Below are 20915 nucleotides of genomic sequence, written 5' to 3'. Positions count from 1 at the left end.
GTCTTACCGTGAACATTGAAGCGTTATGGTCACAACTCGGGCCATGTACATCTTAAGTCTACTCCTAGATCTCAGTGATTATTAAGACACACTGAAGCACTGTGTTTTCTTTATAATTATGAACCACTTAAAAATTAGGGGTTTACTTTTTAATTATGAAAAAATTTGTTATGATAGTGTTGTGTCAAGTCTGTATGTTCTTTTTTTTTTTTTTTTTTTAAAGATTTTATTTATTTATTTGACAGAGATAGAGACAGCCAGCGAGAGAGGGAACACGAGCAGGGGGAGTGGGAGAGGAAGAAGCAGGCTCATAGCAGAAGAGCCTGATGTGGGGCTCGATCCCAGATCACCGGGATCACGCCCTGAGCCGAAGGCAGACGCTTAACCGCTGTGCCACCCAGGCGCCCCCAAGTCTGTATGTTCTTAACACAGCTGTTTGTGACCTGCTTTGAGAGTAAGGAAATCCTATAGGCAAAAAGCACAGTTTTTTGTGTTTTTGTTTTTTTTTTTTAATTAGGAATTTTAGGTGTGCCTTGGTTGGTCAGTCGGTTGAATGTCAGACTCTTGGTTTTGGCTCAGGTGCTGGTCTGGCAGTTGTGAGATGGAGCCCCAACTGAGGCTCTGTGCTTGCTTGGTGTGGAGTCAGCTTCAGAATCTTTTCTGTCTCCCTCCCCCTCTGCCCCTCCGCATGCACATGTGTGCGCGCTCTCTCTCTCTCTCTCTCTCTCTAAAAATGAATGCAAATCTTTAAGAAATAAAAACTAGGAATTCTTTTTTTCTTTTTTTTTTAGATTTTATTTATTTATTTGACAGAGAGAAAGAGCACAAACAGGGAGAGCGGCAGGCGGAGGGAGAAGCAGGCTCCTTACTGAGCAGGGAGCCCAATGCAGGACTCGATCCCAGGACCAAAGGCAGGCACTTAACCAACTGAGCCACCCAGGTGCCCCCAGAAACTAGGAATTCTAACACATCTCAATTTTTAAATTTCATAGATTGATATGCTGCTGAAAGAGTATTTACTCTCTGGAGACATATCTGAAGCTGAACATTGCCTTAAGGAACTGGAAGTACCTCATTTTCACCATGAGCTTGTATATGAAGTAAGATGACTTTGACATGCCAAAGAGAATTATCAAGCGTTCCTTTTTGCACCACAGTGACTTAATTCTTCTTTAATAGCATACATCTTTTTTTTTTAATTTTAATGTTAAGGGAGTAGTTTTTAAATTTTTATAATGATTGTAATTACGTATCAGACAAAAGGAATCTGATACATTTTAGGAGCAGTTTCTTTATATGAATTAATGACCAAATATTCATTCATTCATTCATTCATTCAATTTTTAGGCCATTGTAATGGTTTTAGAGTCAACTGGAGAAAGTACATTTAAGATGATTTTGAATTTATTAAAATCTCTTTGGAAATCTTCTACCATTACCCTAGACCAAATGAAAAGAGTAAGTATAACATTATTTTAAACAGTTTTTAGGCTTATACCGTGAATGTATGATTGAATAAAGATTATGAATTGTTAATGAAATGTTCTTTTAGGTATGTTTAATAGTACTGTACCTGTAGTTGTTTTTTGTTTGTTTTTTTAATTGTTGTGATTATGTTTGACCTCTTGTAGCCATTTCTTGAAAGTAACAATTTGGTGGGTTTTTTTAAGATGTGATTGTTCTTTCTCAAGAGTTCTACTTTTAAGATATGATAGTTTCTATTTTATATCTAGAAACAAACATGAACATGATCTTTTAACAAATATACTTTAAAGCATTTAATTTATTCCTATTTAAAATATTGGCGAGGTTCTTATTTGCCTTATATTTTTAAAAAGTGTAGTAAATGTATATAGAGAAGTAGATGGTGAAGAAATGTGTCCACTGTCTGATGTCTATCTACCTAAACTCTTTTGAGAGAACAATTTTAAAGAAAAAATCCTATGACAAATATACCTACTGTCTATACTTTTCAAGGATCAGATCTGACTTCAGTCTAATTTTATGAACAGTTAAGGCCTTAAATGTAGCTTGATGACAGTGATGGGTTGTATGGCATTATGTATTTCATGTGGGCTAACATTCTGTATATAATTTTATTGTTTTAGGGTTATGAGAGAATTTACAATGAAATTCCGGACATTAATCTGGATGTCCCACATTCATACTCTGTGCTTGAGCGATTTGTAGAAGAATGTTTTCAGGCTGGAATAATTTCCAAACAACTCAGAGATCTTTGTCCTTCAAGGTACTTTATTACTTTTTCCACATAAGATACTGGCTGAGTGCTTGGGAAGGCTAAGCTAATTTTCTGTCATTCCAAAAAATTCTGGAATTCTGTCAGAAAAATAACATCTCCCCTAAAGCCACTCAAGAGTGAAAATCATCTGTTTTGAGTTTATGGAAAAACAAGGGCAAAGCTTATTTTGCCCCCTTGTGAATCTATACAGGACTACTTCATGAAGCCCTTGTTCACTGGAAGGAAACTAACTTTGTGTAGTAGTTCTGTGTACCAGGCTCTGTTAGTACTTGAAATGTTATTTCAGAGTAGATATTATCACCAATGAGATGAGAAAATTGAGGTTTAAGGAAGTGTAGTATACCTTTCCTAAGGTCACACATAGTAGAGGCCAAGGATGAATCCAGACCTTTCCTGGCTTCAGGGATCGAGGCTTATTCCTCTACTCCATGTAGCTTCCTTTTTCTCCTTCATGGAATGAAGAATTAAGGCTAAATGGATCTGATCTCACTGAAAAGTGGATGTGTGTGATTCTTTGGAGATGATATATTTGTGCTACTAGGATCTAACTCTTCAGAAGTTGATGAGGGTTTTTTTTGTGGTTAAAATAGAGCTTATAATGAAATTTATAAATAGGTATAAATGTTAGTAATTGCTAAACTTGTATATGTCTACTTTATGTACATTTTAAGTTTTTGTAATTTTTAATCTGAAAAAATTGCAAAGCTTTGTCTATTTTTATTTAAGTCGATTATGAGAATTAAATCTCAGAAAAAATGGTTCCTGGTAGTGTCTTTTGCCCTAGGAAGTTTAGAAGCCATTGAGAGAGAAGGAGGAAGATAGAGTTTAATGGTGTTGATAAAAATGTTTGAAAATATAGATCTCTAAAAATACATACGTATGTGTGTGTGTGTATCTGTGCTTGGTGATAGCATCATTTATGTGCCAAGTGGTATACATCAGTAAATACTGTCAACTTTGGTAGGGGTTCTTGTTACTTACTGCTTTGTTCCCAATCTCAGTCTCCTAATATTATAGTGTGAAGCCTTTATGTACACGAAAATGTAGCTGATTTCTACTTAGACTTAGTATGAAAAGGGGCCAACACCTTGGCACTAGATTTTTAAAATTTTCAGCCTCTGTTCAGAAGTCTAACTGGTCATTTCTATTGTGGCTTTACTCTCAAGGATAAGTTGAGGAGATGCCTAACTGTTCTTTGTATGCCATAGAACTGTGACTTTTTATCCTCTACCCATTAGCTTATTTGGTTGAAGTGCACATTTGTGTGTGGTCTTGAATGCTTGTGCATGTTGGTCTAGGGTCAGAGAATGAGGGCTAATCCTGAGCAAACTGTTTTCCATTTACTGCTTTAGGCTGCTGGTCAACTATTCCTTCTGGGTTGTTGCTACTGTGTATAGCTACCTACAGCATAAGTGTGGTTACATTATGAAGTAAGGTTTCTTGAGTTTGAAATAGTAGGAATTCCAAAATGGGGCATAAACTGGAATTAATTGGATTCTGATTTGTTTCTCCATGTACAGGTTATGGCTTTTCTACATTTGAGAAGAAACTAAAAAAATTTTTTAAACATGGATATTTTCATAGGCTCTGTAGCTCTAGTTTGCATAATTCCAAATCATGTTGGTGCTTCTCTGGCTCATTGTTTAGTTTTCAAATAATACTAATAACATAGTAGGAGTAAATATTAAAATTCTAAATAGCATGTTTGCTTTATATTTTAACTTTTTTTAAACATGATTCCATTTGGACAATGAACTTATTTTAATAATTAAGCTTTTCTTTAACTGAAAACTGCTTCAATTAGTAGTTCATTTGGCTTGTTATATCCTAGGATATATATAGCAGGGAAAGAATCTTTTTTGGAAGAATTAGAGGTATGCTCACTTTTTTTTTTCTTTTTTAAAAATAAAACACTTCAAAACCTAATGACTAACCAAAAGAACCCAAGGGTTTTTTTTTTTTTTTTTGGTTTTGATCTATGGTCAGAATTGATATCCATTTTCATGTTTGTGTTCTTTTCATTACAGGGGCAGAAAACGTTTTGTAAGTGAAGGAGATGGAGGTCGTCTTAAACCAGAGAGCTACTGAATATAAGAACTCTTACAGTCTTAGATGTTATAAAAAATATATAAATATATCTGAATTGTAAGAGTTGTTAGCACAGGTTTTTTGTTTTTGTTTTTTTGAAGCACTTGTTTTGGGTACAAGGCATTTCTGAAATTTTATAAACTTACAACATAAGGGGAATTTTTAAAGGAAGTGTTTCTCTTTTTTCTTTTTATCTTTCTTTCTTTCTTTTTTTGAGGGTATAAAGGAGGGACAGAGGAGTAACCACTTCTTAAGTGGAATATTCTCATAAGCTACCTTTTTTAAGTGCCATGTTTATGACCTAATCATTCCAAGTTTTGCATTGATGTCTGACTGCCACTCCTTTCTTTCAAGGACAGTGTTTTTGTAGTAAAATCACTGGTTTATACAAAGCTTTATTTAGGGGGTGAAGTTAAGCTGCTAAAACCCCATGTTGGCTGCTGCTGTTGGAATACTGTGCTTTGGGAGTAAAAAAAAAAAAAAAAAAAAAGTTATTTCTTTGTCTTAAAGAATTTTAAGAAAATGAGTTAGTCATAAGACTTATTCATTTTTCCAGGGAACATATTGATTGGTCTTAAAGACTAGACAGTTAAATAAATGGTGGCTGGAACATCTATTTTTCTACAAAACTGGAAAAATGAACCCGGTTCTAAAAGAATGTATGACGAAATAAAACATGTGAAGCAGTGTTGATTCTTTATTGGGAATACATATATTTTAGGTCTTTTTAAAAAGGTTTATTTTACACAGCAAATTTTAAATCCTATAAGGGAGCATATTTGAACCTAGTGAATTAAACTTTGTTCTTTGCAAACTTTTAAATCAAAAGTACAATAGTAAATTCTTTTAATATTATCTGCGGGAAATGCCACACATACTTGTTTTCTGATCTTCTCTAAAATATAATACCTTTCATCATTCTTAAGTTCTGTTACCAACTGTTTGTTATAAAAAATTATTCTTCAGAGACTCAAAAGTTTTTACATTTATCCCAATATCTGAGAAAATAGTAGTTACCAATAAATAATAGTTCTTTAAAGAATGTTCACATTTCTAACCTCTTTTGCAGAGCCTAATTACTCAGCAAGGGCTCAAGGTCTATGCTAATTTAAATTGTCTAATATTGATTGTAGCAACCAGCCAAGAATTATATTCAGATTTACAAACATATTCTTAGGAATATGCCCATTACAGGTTTAGGCAGTCTCTTAGAACTAAAACCCCAAATTTAACGTTCATATTTATGTCATGAGCTCTTTGAAGTCCATATTTTTTTTTCTGTTTTTAGGGTTTTAATTGTATTTGATACCTGGATGATAAAGGTAGCCCCAGTAATTCTTTATTTCTTAAAGTCAGTATCGGTAAAAGCTCAGGGGACTACTTGATAAGTGAAGGTTTCTTAAAAATCAAATTTGTTTAAGAAATACAGTTTTGTCATTACTGGTAGGACCAGTTGGTCAGGCAAAATAGCCTTAAATAAGAAACACAAAATTCATAAGTTTTAAAATTAGATAATAATGTAAAAGCCCCAAAACGCTTTGTATGAGATTAGAATGTATCTTCAAATTCAGTTTTTAATAAACATGTAAAGATTATCTGAATATAAAAGTTGTATTTAGTCACTTGTGTCTAAGAATGTTACCTATAAGACTTATAGTAATAGGAATGGTGAAACAGTAATTTACAGTTCTATAAACTTGGGTAAAAAACAACAACTATAAAATTTGGGTTCAAAGTTTTTTAATTGCTCGCGTTCAATACAAACCAGTGTCTAAATTCACAAGTTTCATTAGTCTTGGGTATTTTTATACTATTTATAAGCACTATCAGTTTTATTAACATACACCATCTTCAGCATACAGATGCAAATTATTGTCTAACTATTGTTAATAGTAAGGCAGGGTATTCTGTAGAAGTGCTAAGTTATCATTCAGTGAGTTATTTGCTGTTTTTCCTTTTCTGCCATTTCTTGTTGGCGAAGCGTATCCTGGGCTGCTTGCTGCATTTTCTCCAGTTTTTCCAGACTCAGAGATTTTAAGGGCAAAAGTTTGGGTTTACACAGCACCATTGTGGTTATATCTTCCACTGACAACTGCCCTAAGTTTAAAAAGAAATAATTTAGTGAGATGACCCATTTGTATGGTGGTTTGGATTTGCAGCTAGGATGAAGGTCTAAAGACTTAATCCACTGTCAATGAAAACTCTTGTTTTCAGTTATTTCAAATATATCAACATTTAATTCCAGGGAGTTCATAAGGATGACATTTTTAATTTCATACCTAAGATTCTAAGCTATCTCTGAGACACACAACATTTTGTATCAGATGTTTAATTTGCAAAAAGATTTGGGAGAAATATAGTGCAAACAAATATATAGTAAAAGTATGGTATTAATAGGAATATTCATTAATATGAAATGTTTAACTTAAACCATCAGCCTTTAACAATTGCTTGACTTAGGTTTCTTTTTCCCCACTTTCAGACCTTATTTAACATTAGTGAATCACAATATTTTTTTTCACCGAAAATTTCATACTTAATCTGCAAATTGGATTATAACAGGAATTTCTAGGTTTAAGAAACAGTGCTTCATTTGTCATCTTTTTACTGGGGGAAAAAAGCAACGGATGAATTCTGTATAACCTATTCCTAAAAGAAACATAGTAAAAGTGGACAGTAAATGTGGCATACAGGATACAAAATAGTTACAGATGTTTAGCTATTGAGCCTGCTATGTGCCATGCCTACTACTTTTTATTTTGGTCCCTATAATATTCTGTGACATAAGTATTTGTGATTGAGATACCTTGTTTTGGAAGAACTTCCCGGAACATTGACTTCACTTCTGCCATATCTGAATTGGTGGATACAGCTAAGTTTCTTCCTTCAATGAGAAATCAATTATTAATATTCAAGAATGAATTTTCAAAGCATATTGCTTGAGGTATTTCCATTGTAGTTTAAGGAGTAAAATCACAATTCCTATAGAAAACGAACTATCTTAACCTTGCATAATTTTCCCATTAATTTCCTATCGGTCTTTTCATCGAAACAAAGTTGAGAGAGTTCATGTAAGCATCTAGATCTTGTCCACATTCTTTAATCAGTGGAGGTGTTAATTTGGAAGGCTACGTGTTCTAAATTTTTCCCCCTTGTGAAAAATTAGGTAGGACTTCATTTTTTTATACATAATTACCTAATAGATATCAGCTGAGGAAAACCAAAAGCATTTATGTGTGGCTATTTGGTACACTGATAGCATCTCCCTAAATGGTGGATGAGGTAAAAAATTACCATTTGGGAAGTGTGGGGTAGTTAGGAAAAAGAGGAGGTAGTAGGTAAGTATTTCCCAACATTCCCACTTCTCAATAGCTAACAGCTGGTTTCTACTTTAATACCTTTGCTATAATGACAAAAAGCATCCTAACGATTAGTTACTGGCTACACAGCTGATGTTTGTAAAGAAGCAACAAATGGGTGAAACTGGCTCTTGAACAGAAGGGAGAGGTTTGCTTTCAGTTCACTACTTTCCTCTAATACAGGGATACTATATGCTAAAGTGCCAGCAAATACCTTCACCTTGAATATTTTGTTAAGGTACCAGCATATATACTAACTGGCTGATGACATTTGTTTCTAGTGTTACATTCCAGATTACTGCTATGCTGTATATTCAGGGTGTTCTGGACTGTAATTTGTAGCATGATCCTTTTCCAAACACAGATGCTTCTCCAGACAGTCCCACCCCTTTTGTGATATTTCACCATAGTGATGCAACCTTACCATGTGCCTTTCACAACATCACCACAAAAGAAAGATTTATTATTATAAAGTGGTGATGCTGGCGTGGTGCCTGTCTTTACCGCCCACTGCAAATTAGTTATAATCAAGTGAAGCTGCTTCTGGTCTCAGTTATTCCCACTCTACTACACTTTTGACATTCGTAATAAAATCTTCCTACTCTATCCGCCAAGCCTCTTCTTTCTTGTTCAAATTCTTATTCTGGAACATCTAAAGTTCCTGAGGAACCTCTATCTGTTTTCCAGAACTTTGTCATCAAAATTTACCCCTACACTGCTCTTTTTGGGAGTGAAGATGAAATAGGGAATGGACCAGGAATAAAGCAACTCATCACTAACTGGAATCTGAGATAAGTGCAATATGCAGTTTCCTTAGAACACACAACTACTTCTGCCACATTCTTTTCTTGTTACTTAGGCCTGCCAGTGATACCTAGTGATCATTTCCCTTTTTTCCCCCCCAGATTATGTTGAAGGCTAATAGCATTGCAAATCCCTCATTAGTCTGAATATAGCTATAGTAAAAGCCTCTCCGTTAAAATATCACAATGAAAATATTCAATAAGCCCTTATTTGGTGAAAATCTGACATGATATGCTGCCAAAAGGGAGGATAGATAATACAGCTATTGATAAATGTGAAAAAGTAATGTAGTAGAGTTTTTGTATCACCAAATTTCTTAGCAAAACAGTGGATGAATACTTAAAATGTTTTCTAGAGTAGCAACTGCAGCTACTCAGAACTCAGTCACTATCCTTTGCTCTCTCTCTCTCGTTACCTCTTTCACATCCAAAATCTGGCCCGAAGAAAACAATGAAACTTGGTGCTCTACCAAACCTTAGTTCTCTGTTTCACTAAGCTGCCATTGTTACTGTAAAGGGTGTGGGGCCAAAGGCCTGGTAGGGAGTGGGTTGGGTCTTGTGTGGGGGAAGATCAGTGCCGGCAGTCACTTGCCTGGGTGGAGTGTCTGCTTTACTAGGGTTGGTTATTGTTCCTCGGCTCCCTCCCCCCCCCCGCCCCCCAGGCATTGGCAGGAGAGAAACAGGAAGGGAAGGGCTAAAATAAGCAGGGTTGTGGTGGGATGGCCCTCATTGGCAAGGCTACGTTGTCTTGATAAATCAACTGCCCAGGGAGTCCACAGAAGGAAGGAGCATTTCTTTCCTTTACCTGGTGGCCTGCTAATAGCCAAACATGGGTGTTTTGTCTGGTGTAATGTGCCCTAAGGAGTTGTGATTGCTACTAAGGGTACTTTCTTATTATCATAAGGTAAGATGTGTAACACTAGGGACATATGGGTCAAAGAAGAAACATACCAACCATGACTGAAATTTGTGTGTATCATACAAGTGCCATGTCATTCAGTTCAGTAAATATGTGTCTGGAAGCCTGGCTGGCTCAGTCAGAACTGCATAAAACTCTTGAACTCAGGGTTATGAGTTTGAGTCCCACGTTGGGTGTAGATAACTTAAAATCTTTAAAAAAATGTGTCTACCATGTGCAACGCACTGTTCACTAGTGAACAAAACAGATAAAACCCAAAACCTTTTGGAGCTTACACTCTAGAGTAAGGGGAGAGAAATAATAGAATTTTGTAAGGTAAGTAAGTGCTACAGAATATAAAATAGTTTAAAGGGATTTAGGAGTGCTGAGGGGGGTATTGCAGTTTAAGTAGGAAAATGATCATGGACCCATTAAGAAGGTGAAAATCACTGTAACGTCATTTTGGTGTGCATATTATATTTTTTGAATTTGCAGAAACGTCAAAAGCCCAATAGTATCCAGAGTTAGAGAAGGTATAGGGAAATGGGAATTTTCTGTTGGTGCATGGGGTTTTTTTGGTACAGATCTTTTAGAGGGATATTTTGTAGTATCTATTAATATTTTGTATTATCTACTAATGCAAAATATGCACATTTTCTTTGACTCAAATGTTCTACTTCTAGTAATGAGCCCCAAAGAAAACAATGCACCAGTGTACAAAGATCTAAGAATAAGAATGCTCATTAAAGCATTGCTTTAAATAGTAAAATGTTCAGCAATATGTCAAAGGTTAAAATAAATTATGGAATAGCCATACGGTGGATTACTATGTCAGATTTTAAAATAATACATTTATCAAGGTATATTTTAAGAGAAAACATAATTGCAGAAGTAAAATTCTTACACTAATAGAACCCAAACTTTTAATGCTTAGAGAATACGATGTCAGTCATTTTTTGAGGCTCTTGGTCTGAGTAATTGGAAAATAATCTGCTTCCTTTTCCCCCATAGTTTCTTTAGTTTGTAATCTGTCCCAGAGATAATGGTTTTGTTGGATAGTACATTTCAAAGTCATGACGAAGTAAGCAAAACTGTCATAGCCATTGAGCTGGATGCCTAAAATTAATGCAGAAGAACTTGGAGGGATACCAAATCTTTGTCATGAAATATTTACTAAGCTGTAGGAGTGGGAGCTGAAAGACACTTAAGTCTAGGAAGGATTACTACTTTAAATCAATCATATCCATACTGATAACATAAATTAATCTTACAACTTGGACAAGTTAAAAATTTCTGGGGTGATTTAGTTTGATACCTGATCTAAATTATGTGTGGTACTGGACAAGAACACTAAAGTGTACTTCTGAACCCTGAGAATATATGTCAGCGGTCCTCAGATTTTATGCTTACATAATACCCACAGAGATTTTTAATAACTAGATAGAAAAACTAAGTACTCCTTTAAACATTTCTAAATTGACATATAAATTGTTATCAAGTTCAAGTAGTTACATAATTTCCAGCATATTTAAAAATACTGTTACATCAGTCTTTTAAAAACCTATCCAATATAATATAAATATCATAAAAATTTGACAGCTTTATCATCCGTTAATAAAAAGAATGAAGAATTCTTTGTCAGCAATTTTGTATCTTTTTTCTCCCTAGACCTCTATTACCATTCCACTTAATTTTATTGTAATGTAATATATTTTCATGCTTAAACATATTTTAATGGTTGATTTTCCTACTATATTTCTCTACAAAAATGTTTATAAATTTATTTATTATTATTATTTTTTAAAGTAGGCTCCATACCCAGTGGGGAGCCCAACATGGGGGCCTGAACTCATGACTCTGAGATCAAGACCTGAGCTGTAATAAATAAAATCTTTAAAAAAAAAAAAAAAAAAAGGGGGCGCCTGGGTGGCACAGCGGTTAAGCGTCTGCCTTCGGCTCAGGGCGTGATTCTGGCATTACAGGATCCAGTCCCGCATCAGGCTCCTCTGCTAGGAGCCTGCTTCTTCCTCTCCCACTCCCCCTGCTTGTGTTCCCTCTCTCGCTGGCTGTCTCTCTCTCTGTCAAATAAATAAATAAAATCTTTAAAAAAAAAAAAAAAAAAAAAGACCTGAGCTGAGATCAGGAGTCAGACACTCAACTGACTGAGCCACCCAGGTACCCCAAAAATGTTTATGAATTTAAATGAAAAACTAAAATATTCTGGATTGAGTCATTACAATTGTTAGTAAAAAACTAATCAAAACAAGTTACATACACATGGATAAAATAATTACTGAAGATGAAAAATAAAGTTAATGGCTGTATATCTGTTAATAGGGACAGAGCTTTAAAAGTAAATACTGGACGGTAAAGACTGGAGTAGAAAGGATGCTCTTTTCAGGACAAGGGAATTATTCTTTCAGAATGGAAAATAAACACTAACATAAGAGGAATTTGGGATCATATGTTCCTTTCCAAACATATTTTCTCTTTCAACAAACATACCAAATGTCTATAATGCGCCAGCCACAGCTAAATGAGGGAGATACAGTGGATAAGAACCAGTTCTCTTTGAGGAACCTGGGGGAGGTGTGTAGGAGAGGGAGAGACACATGTAAATAAATAATTACAATTGAATACAACCTACTTTAATAAAAGCATGTGTACTGTGCCTTAAGAAACCAAAACCATAAATAACTTGGTTGGTTTAGGGTAAGTTTAGGATAGGTGACTGTGGCTGGTCTTTGAAGAACTACTAAATGTGATGCTAGAATTAGTCCCACAAAGATGAATGGAGGTTTACTATGCAGAGAAGCAGCTGTGTAGCAAGGGGACAGTGTTCTAGACAAAGTGAACAATATGCTCAGAGTCATTAAAAGAAAAAATCAAGGCAAATGGCTAGAGAGTACAAGGGTATATACAGTATATGTACTGTGGTGGGACTGACAAGGTTGAGGCCAGTTCATACTCGGCCTTAAATGCCATGCCTCAGAGTTTGGGTTTTATATCCTGTAGACAGAAGGGAGCTAATTGGATGGCTCTGAGTGGGTATGTGACATGTGATTACTTTTTTGGAAACACATTCTAGACAAAAAGGAAAAACAGAGGAGATACTAGAGGCAAGGAGATCAGTAAGGAAGTTATAATTATTTAGGTAAGATGATGAGGGTATAAACCAAAGTAGTGATAACAAGCATCAAGAGGAGAAGATACAAGAGGTATTCAAGGATATAAGATGTTGAGATTCAAATATCCTCCACTATTCCCCTCATCCCCCACAACCTCTGGGTGATAAAGAAATGATCAAGCTAACATTTTTGAGTGGATAATGCAGCTACTAATTGAAGTTGAGAACACAGAGGAGATACAGGTTAAGGAGGGAAGGGTAAAGACCATGAATCAGGTACACTGGGTATGGAAGTCCAACAGGAAGGCAAAAAGGACTGGATGCCCAGAGTCAATGGTACAGCAGTATAAGCTATAGAAGTGGATATAATCACCTAAGAAGGATATGGAAAGATAGCAGATGGTGGTAGGATAGGTGGTAAAAAGAGACGAGTACACACGTAGTAGGTAAGAGAAGGATCTGGAGTCAGGTTAGTTACTTAAACAATTTTCTAAGCCTTAGTTTCATCTGTAAAATAAGGCTTATAATGGCACTGACTTTTTATTATTATTATTTTTATTTTTTTTAAAGATTTTTTTTTTAAAGATTTTTATTTATTATTTATTCAACAGAGATAGAGACAGCCAGCGAGAGAGGGGACACAAGCAGGGGGAGTGGGAGAGGAAGAAGCAGGCTCATAGCGGAAGAGCCTGATGTGGGGCTCGATCCCATAACGCCAGGATCACGCCCTGAGCCGAAGGCAGATGCCCAACTGCTGTGCCACCCAGGCGCCCCTTTAAAGATTTTATTTATTTGACAGAGAGAGACAGCCAGCGAGAGAGGGAACACAAGCAGGGGGAGTGGGAGAGGAAGAAGCAGGCTCCTAGCGGAGAAGCCTGACGTGGGGCTCGATCCCAGAATGCTGGGATCACGCCGTGAGCCGAAGGCAGATGCTTAATGACTGCACCACCCAGATGCCCCCGCTAATGGCACTGACTTTAAACAGAATATTAAATGACATAATTCATTATCACTCCCTACCATCTGGTAAGAGCTCAATGGGTGTCAGTGATTCTGAAAGTTAAACCATTACAATACTGTCATAAAATTAGATTCTTAGAAAAAATAAGTCTATTGACATATATTAGAGTTACAGAGGCTTATTATTTAAAAAGTGGAGAAAAACTTATACGTAAGCAGGAATACTTTAGAATTCACCCTTTGCATCCATATTGCCTTACAGGTCATCTTAAAGGAAGAACAGTTTCAATGCCCAGAAATCTACTTTAGCTTCTTTCCTTCAGTCTAGCATACTGGCTTTTAAATTTTAGTTTGCTTAAGAATAACAATAACAGCACAGTGTTTTAGTACAAAATCATCTATTTCAACTATACAGACATTTTAAGGGATTTTCTACAGTTAATTCTGAAAATGAACAACTTTTACCCTAAGAGGTGATTTTAGAATTGAATTAGCCATTTACCCACCTCCCACTGCATCTCCTAACATATATATACAGATACTAAATTTAACTAAGACCAGGTCTAGGAAGTTATTTTGTCAAACATCAGATAATTTATAAGTGAAGAAACAGTATTTGAATTCATGTCTACCTGACTCCAAAGCCTTGGTCTCTTCAGTTTTCTCTGTGCTGCATCTGTAGGAATGGCCTAAAGACCCTAGATGGATTTAGTATGGAGCCCCACTGCAGGAACATGAACATTTAAGAATATGTTAGATAAGAGTATAGATTATGGTATATAGAAGCCAATGAAGGTTAAAGTAACATGGCATCTTCAGTTTCTGTTGAAATGGGCAGTTTTAAGCCACTAATGACCTCTGCAATTAGTGACCTCTGCAAAGGAGGAGGGACATAAAATATTAAAGAGTAAATCAGGATAAACATGTAAGTGCAGCATATTGACTAAAGCACTACATTTTTTTCCTCTTTACTATAGTTTTAACCAACATGTTTTTCTCTCTCTCGATTTTTTTCTCCTTAATTTGAGGATTCAGCATTCCAGTTGTCATATTTGATACCATCCTGAAAGAAATCTCTTAGTAGGAAAAATACTGCTTTTTGTCTGTGGATTTTGTTATAGCATTAGTATTATTTTTAAAAGAAGATGCCACTGGAATTTTCAAATCTCAAGCGTAATTAGAAATATGCAACACTTTAAAATCTTACAAGCTTTGCATTTTTTTCCTCCTGCAGATTAGCTTATATGAGAACATACTGATAAGACCAAGATCATGGGTTAAATAGCCAAAACAGACTGTTAGCTTTAGATGGTACACTATTTTCATCTAGCCATCTGGAAAATGCAGGCTATAGTCTTATAGGGTGCAGACAGAGAAGGGGGATAGATTACTAAAATTGAAATTTCATTCATGGTAACACAAAGCATATACATATGGATTAGAAATATCAAAATGAGGGACACCTGGCTGGCTCAGTCAGTAGAGCATGTGACTCTAGGTCTCAGGGTTGTGAGTTTGAGCCCCACACTGAGTACAGAGAATACTTAAAAGAATATAAGCTTAAAAAAATATATATATCAAAATGAAACAAACTGTAATGTCAATGCCAACTCTTTGTTTCTAAAAATGTTTAGGACAGGATTTGGATGTTTTTAAAACTTTCCTCCTAGGTCATAATAAAGTCTCCTTAGTCCAATATTTGATCTTTGTTAGGAGCCCCGAGGAGCCATTTTGTGGGTCAATGTGGTTATCTTCCATACGTGCCTACCACTCCTTGCCATTAGCTCTTCATCATAATTCTTTTTTCCCCTCCATTAATTTATCTTAAACTTAAAAAAATTATTTATTTATTTATTTAAGAGAGAGGGAGGGGAGAGAGAGTGAGAGAGAGCGCACGCACATGCACAAATGGAGTGGAGGGCAGAGGAAGCAGCAGACTCCCCGAGGATCAGGAAGCCTGATGTGGGACTCAATCCCAGGACCGAGATCATGACCTGAGCTGAAAGCAGCCACTTTACCGACTGAGCCACCCAGGTGCCCCAATTTCAGCTTATCCTAATTGTACAAAACTCCATTTTTAAAGTTTGAAATTGAATGTTTCAGAGTATTCTAGGATTCCAAGTATTTTAAACAAGCTGTGATATTTATGTAAAATCTAATGTATGATTTAAAACAGAAGCTTGTACTGGAGCGTTTTTTTCTTTTTCTTTTTGGATTAATCTATTTCACATTTATACTTCAAAGCTAACTAGCATGACCCTGAATACATTTCTTAACCAATTATAGATTTGATTTTCTCATAAAAAGCATGTTTAGTATCTGTCCTGGGTTGCAAGTTTCAAGTAAAAAGTAGATATAAAAGTGCTTAGAAATATAGTGTGACATTTATTATTCCAGGTTTAATTTTCCTATCACTATAAAATAAGGATATAATAATGGACTGTTCCAGATTTCCCATTAAGTACCTTCTGACTCTAAAAATTCTTTGACTCCATATCAACATTATAGTACCTTAAGACAGCATGAGCTATTTAAAGATGTTTTCCTTTAAAAACCTGTTATATTTGTTTACTTTTAAAGAGCATGTGCTGCTAAACTGTGCTCTTAAAAAATATTTTTAAAAGATTTATTCAGAGAGAGAGCACCCATGCATGTGTGGAGGGGGGAGAGGCAGAAGAGAATTTTTTTTTTTAAGATTATATTTATTTATTTATTTATTTATTTATTTTTTTAAAGATTTTATTTATTTATTGGACAGAGATAGAGACAGCCAGCGAGAGAGGGAACACAAGCAGGGGGAGTGGGAGAGAAGGAAGCAGGCTCATAGCAGAAGAGCCTGATGTGGGGCTCGATCCCGTAACGCCGGGATCACGCCCTGAGCCGAAGGCAGACGCTTAACCACTGTGCCACCCAGGTGCCCCAAGATTATATTTATTTATTTGACAGAGTACAAGCAGGAGGAGCGGCAGGGAGAGGGAAAAGCAGGCTCCCGCTGAGCAGAGAGCCCGACATGGGGCTTGATCCCAGGACTCTGGGATCATGATCTGAGCCAAAGGCAGACGCTTAACTGACTGGGCCACCCAGGCACCCCAGGAGAAGAGAATCTTAAGCAGACTCCTCCATGAGTGTGGAGACTGATGTGGGGGCTCAATCTCACAACTCTAGCTGAACCAAGGGTCGGATGCTTAACTAACTGTGCCACCCAGGTGCCCCTCTCAAATATATTTTTAAGAAAATATGATAAAGCAAATCTATTTCATAATATAATTCAAGGCTGAGAAAATGTGGACAATTTTTTAAGCTGGTGGTAAAGAGTAAAAACCTTTAAAATTGTAATTGAGGGAATGGAAGCTTAGTGTACATAAGAATCTATCTTGAATTTTTGATGGAGGTGACACGTGGCTTGTTGCCTAACCTAGAAAAATAAAAGCACCTGAAATATGGCAAAACACATTTCTAAAGTATTTTCAGATTCTAGCCTAAGTATCAATCTTGTTTTCACATAAGAAACACAGGTCATAAACTGGTGGCCCTTGGTCCTATCCAGATAAATGTTTTGCTGGCTTGCTAAATGTTTAAAAAGTATTTGAACCAATGTTTTAAAATTGGGAGATTTCACATAAAGTCCAAATTTCAGCTCCTCTTCACAAATCTCGCAACACTGGGCCCGTATTCCCAATGGCAAAATCTGGCTAGAGCTGGGAAGTAATGTCCCATTAAGATGAACGTGGGGAGTTCTCTAGTTGCCTCTACTACCTATTGTTCCCTTTCCCTTACCATCCGCATTGCTATAGGAACTTCGTTTCACTTCAGTAGAATGCAGAACAACACATTATATGCCAAATGCCCTATTTTATCATTAATAGGTATTAATCATTAATAGGTATTAATCATTAATAGGTATTAAGAAACAAAAATACAATCTTTGAGAACTGAGGGAGGTACCAGAAGCAGTCTATGTAAAGGACAGTAAAGGATATTTTGTGGTGACTATTTACTAATTTAGATCCTTTTAAGTAAATTCAATCTGCCTATTACAGGTTGTGGATGGGGGTGGCAGGAATGGTAGGAAAAATATGAAACATTTTGTTTTATTCAAGACTTATAATTGATATGAATTTTCAAATGCATATTAGATTTCTGAATGTAAACTAACATGAAGAAAACGTGAAAGAGGGGGCCCAAAAGAAAGTGTTTTTCAGCAGACATAAAGTAGTAATGTTCATTCTCACTCAAGTGGCTGCCCACATGCTAGCAGAGCTTAATTTGGGCTGATAATATTCATCTGGAGATGCCAAATAACATCATATGTCATGTGGTTGGAAACTATAGTTCTATTCTGTTTTGCTATCTGGCATCTGCTGGTAAAAAAATGTTGCAACATGTTCAATTTGGCTAATTAATTTAGACTCATGTGAATAAAATGTGCGGTGTCTAGCTTCTGAACTGTGCCTAGGCCTAAGAACAGGAACTGTTCTTCTTGGATGAATTTGGATGATGCCACCGGTTCTGGTATACTTCACTAGCAGACACTACTATTAAGTTAATAGAAAATGACACATCCTACTCACACAAAATACCAGATGGCTAGCAGTTGCCTTGGTATCTGCTTTGATAACATCAAGATTCATCTGTATTTGAATTGCAGGGCCCACACAGCTTTCATCAACAGTCCTCAGGGTGCCAGGAGTTGAAACTCATGAAACAGTGCTGACATCAGTACACTGCTGCAGATTATATCACATCAGCTCCAAGTGTCGGCAGAGTAGCAACAACACTTTACTACAGGTAGACAGTCAGTCCAGGACACTAGCACTTACTCTCCAAAGACAGGAGGATTAAATGCTAAATTCTTCTTTGTAGGATACCATAGAAGGGTGTGTGTGCAGAGACGTGGGATGGATTTAACTAACAGCTAATGACAATGGTAGATATAGTTACATTTGAGAAGGCTTAATCATGACTGGTGAAGTATGAATACTGTGAAGTATTCTTCCAAAATATGTTAAATGTAATTTAATCAAGCCTCTATATCAACTTCTGACTTATAAGAAATAAGGAAATATTCAAAAACACCTCTGGCCTGAACTCTTTAAAATGACAATGTCACAGGGAAAAAATAAAGACAGGGAATTGTAATAGATTAAAGCTAAAGAGTTACAACACCGAGATACAATACATAAACATTGAATGGATCCTGAATTTTGTTAAAGAAGCAGGGGAAAAGGTATAAAAGATATTCTTGGGTCAAATGAGAGAATATACATACAGACTAGATTTTAAATACCACGGAATTATTAATTTCCTTAGTTGTGATAATGATACTATGTTTTGCAGGAGAACTTTAGAATTCTTAGGGAATGCATTTTGGAAATTTTAGAGGTGTCTGCTTATCAAGTGTCTAACCTATTTCCAAATAGTTTAATGACAATGAAAAAAGCATGAGAAGGGATGGAACAAGGCAAAATGTTAACTGTTGGATCTAGGTGAAGGGTATATGAATGTTTATTGTATTATTTCAACTTTTTTTATGTATGATTTTTTTTAATTGAGGGAAGAAATCATGTTGGAAAGACTTCAGAGGGGAAATCTAAGAAAAGGATAAGTAACAAGAACTACACTGAATTTAATCAACTGAAGCTGGCAAGGTCTTAGGCACCCGGAAAACACCAAATATATTCAATCTTTTAGTAAGTATTTACCAAAATAGTACCATGTGCAGGACATGATAGGGAGATGAATCTATAGATTCATCTAATAGACAAACCATTCTATTTAGATGTAAACATAGCAGCAAAGCTAAGAACATAAGCAGCTGTTATATAAAATAGTGGTTGTCATAAAAGAAGTACAAAAAGTGCTAGGTAAGCACAGAGGAAATTACTCCCTGTTGGAGAGAATCTGGAAACACATCTCCAAGAATAACTAGGACATGGAAACAGTCACAAAAGGTTAATGATTCAATGATTAATCTTGGAGAAAACAAGAACAGTTCATTTTGGCTAAAGCATGAGTAGTATGGAAGTAGAAAGAAATGAAGCGAAGAAGGTAGGTTTGCCCCCTTGTTGACTGGCTAGGGAAATACAATTTTCAATTTACCTGAAAGTTCTCCCGCTCTTTTTCCCGGCAACGTTAGGCATCCAACCCAGTATTACCAAGATGATTTACAGTTCTTGACTCAAGCCTACAGAAGGAACTGCATGAGATAATGTGCGACAATTCTTGAAAAGAACCATATAAAAGTATTACGGTATTTTTAAGAATATTCACAAGCATTAAGTTGTTTAATAAAATGTAGGCATGGAGGATTAGAACGGTATAGCTTCACCCAGAACTGCAGTCATTGCTTATAAGCCCCCAAGGGAGGAGAAACAAAAGGAAGAAAATTCAGAATGTTAAGACAGGAGGCGGGAAAATAAGACTTAGAGGTGTTGCCGCTGAGGTAGAGGACCACCTTCTTCCTTTCTAGGTGGTAAAGGAAAACGATTTCCTCAAGCTCCAGAATTCTCTGTCCTCCAAAGATCAGGGGGTGAAAGCACTTAATAGGAACTTAAGGGGCGCGGTCAGGAGCTCCATCTTGCGGGAGTGAGGAGCTCCGCCCTGCGGCGCGCGCCGAAGCCCCCGCCCGACCCGGCTGGCTGCAGCTGGGCGAGAGGGGCCCGTGGAGCGGCCTCGCCCTACAGGGAACCTCAGAGGGGCGGGGGTAGGGCGGGCAGGCCAGCCCGGAAAGAAAACGTTCTTCCAGCGGAAGCGGCTGTGAGCCGCGCTCACCTCCTCGGCTCTCCATCGGCTGCGGGCCGTCTAGCTGGGGGCTGCCTTACGGGACAGGGCAGACGGGCCCTCACCTCACTTTGCGACTCCAGCTGGAATGGGCACTCCCTGGGGTGCCGGGAGCTCTGGCTATTCCCACCCTTCCGCCATGACCCCATTCAGAAGTGCCAAATGCAACTTCCGGGCAGGACAGGGATTTTCGGAACCCTAACCTCTTGTCCACCTAGGTAAGTGACCAGACGTCCCAGCAAAATAAGAGCCAGGAAACCTGCTTCTTCCTCTCCCCCATCCCGGGCAGGTAGTTCTGAATATGAATTAAGTTGTCCAACCTGGGATGTCTGGTCACCTTTGGTCCTTTTTCGGGCCTACTTACAGATTTATCTTCCCAGACGGCTCGACTGTTGCCCAGGGCAACGGTGAGTTTTGGGCGAAGGGAAAACTACGTCACACTGGAGACAGGAGGTCAGGAAACTCCCTGCCATTATCAGTTATGGCTGCCTTAGCTTCAACAGTAACTTCCGATTGCGAGTTGTCACTCTACCCTGCTGGAGGCTTACTCTGTGGCTCTGCTTGCCAGCGGCGCCCAGTGGGCGGGAGAGAGGGCGTAGAGCCTCTGAGGAAAGGAAAAGGGCGGAGCGAGGGAAGCTGG

At 37.0% G+C, this 20915-nt stretch overlaps 2 protein-coding genes and 1 long non-coding RNA gene across 14 annotated transcripts in view; 2 read left to right on the top strand and 1 right to left on the bottom strand.

Moving 5' to 3' along the window:
* Nucleotides 1–5035, top strand: part of PDCD4 (programmed cell death 4) — a 29039-nt gene extending 24004 nt beyond the window's left edge. For all 3 annotated transcript variants that reach the window (XM_040624314.1, XM_040624312.1, XM_040624313.1), the window contains 4 exons: nt 993–1100; nt 1348–1458; nt 2109–2248; nt 4288–5035. In XM_040624314.1, coding sequence (XP_040480248.1) covers nt 993–1100; nt 1348–1458; nt 2109–2248; nt 4288–4348 — 420 coding nt within the window. In that variant the 3' untranslated portion in view covers nt 4349–5035. The remainder of the gene's footprint in view (nt 1–992; nt 1101–1347; nt 1459–2108; nt 2249–4287) is intronic.
* Nucleotides 4809–20795, bottom strand: BBIP1. 10 transcript variants are annotated; one of them, XR_005833221.1, is made up of 5 exons: nt 20640–20795; nt 19595–19679; nt 14128–14219; nt 7155–7232; nt 4809–6445 (listed from the first exon to the last, which is right to left on the bottom strand). It is a non-coding gene; the product is annotated as a BBSome interacting protein 1 (long non-coding RNA). The 10 variants fall into 10 exon arrangements; XR_005833224.1 differs by lacking the exon at nt 20640–20795 and adding an exon at nt 20596–20611; XR_005833223.1 differs by lacking the exon at nt 20640–20795 and adding an exon at nt 20267–20402.
* SHOC2 (SHOC2 leucine rich repeat scaffold protein) overlaps nt 20361–20915 on the top strand; it is a 91785-nt gene continuing 91230 nt past the window's right edge. Inside the window, exon 1 of the mRNA XM_008684451.2 lies at nt 20361–20493. The gene's annotated coding sequence lies outside the window, so the exon portion shown is untranslated. The remainder of the gene's footprint in view (nt 20494–20915) is intronic.

The sequence above is a fragment of the Ursus maritimus genome, unplaced genomic scaffold (genome assembly GCF_017311325.1).
Source record: "Ursus maritimus isolate PB19 unplaced genomic scaffold, ASM1731132v1 scaffold_7, whole genome shotgun sequence".
Lineage (NCBI taxonomy): Eukaryota > Metazoa > Chordata > Mammalia > Carnivora > Ursidae > Ursus > Ursus maritimus.
This window is presented reverse-complemented; position numbering and strand designations above follow the sequence as displayed.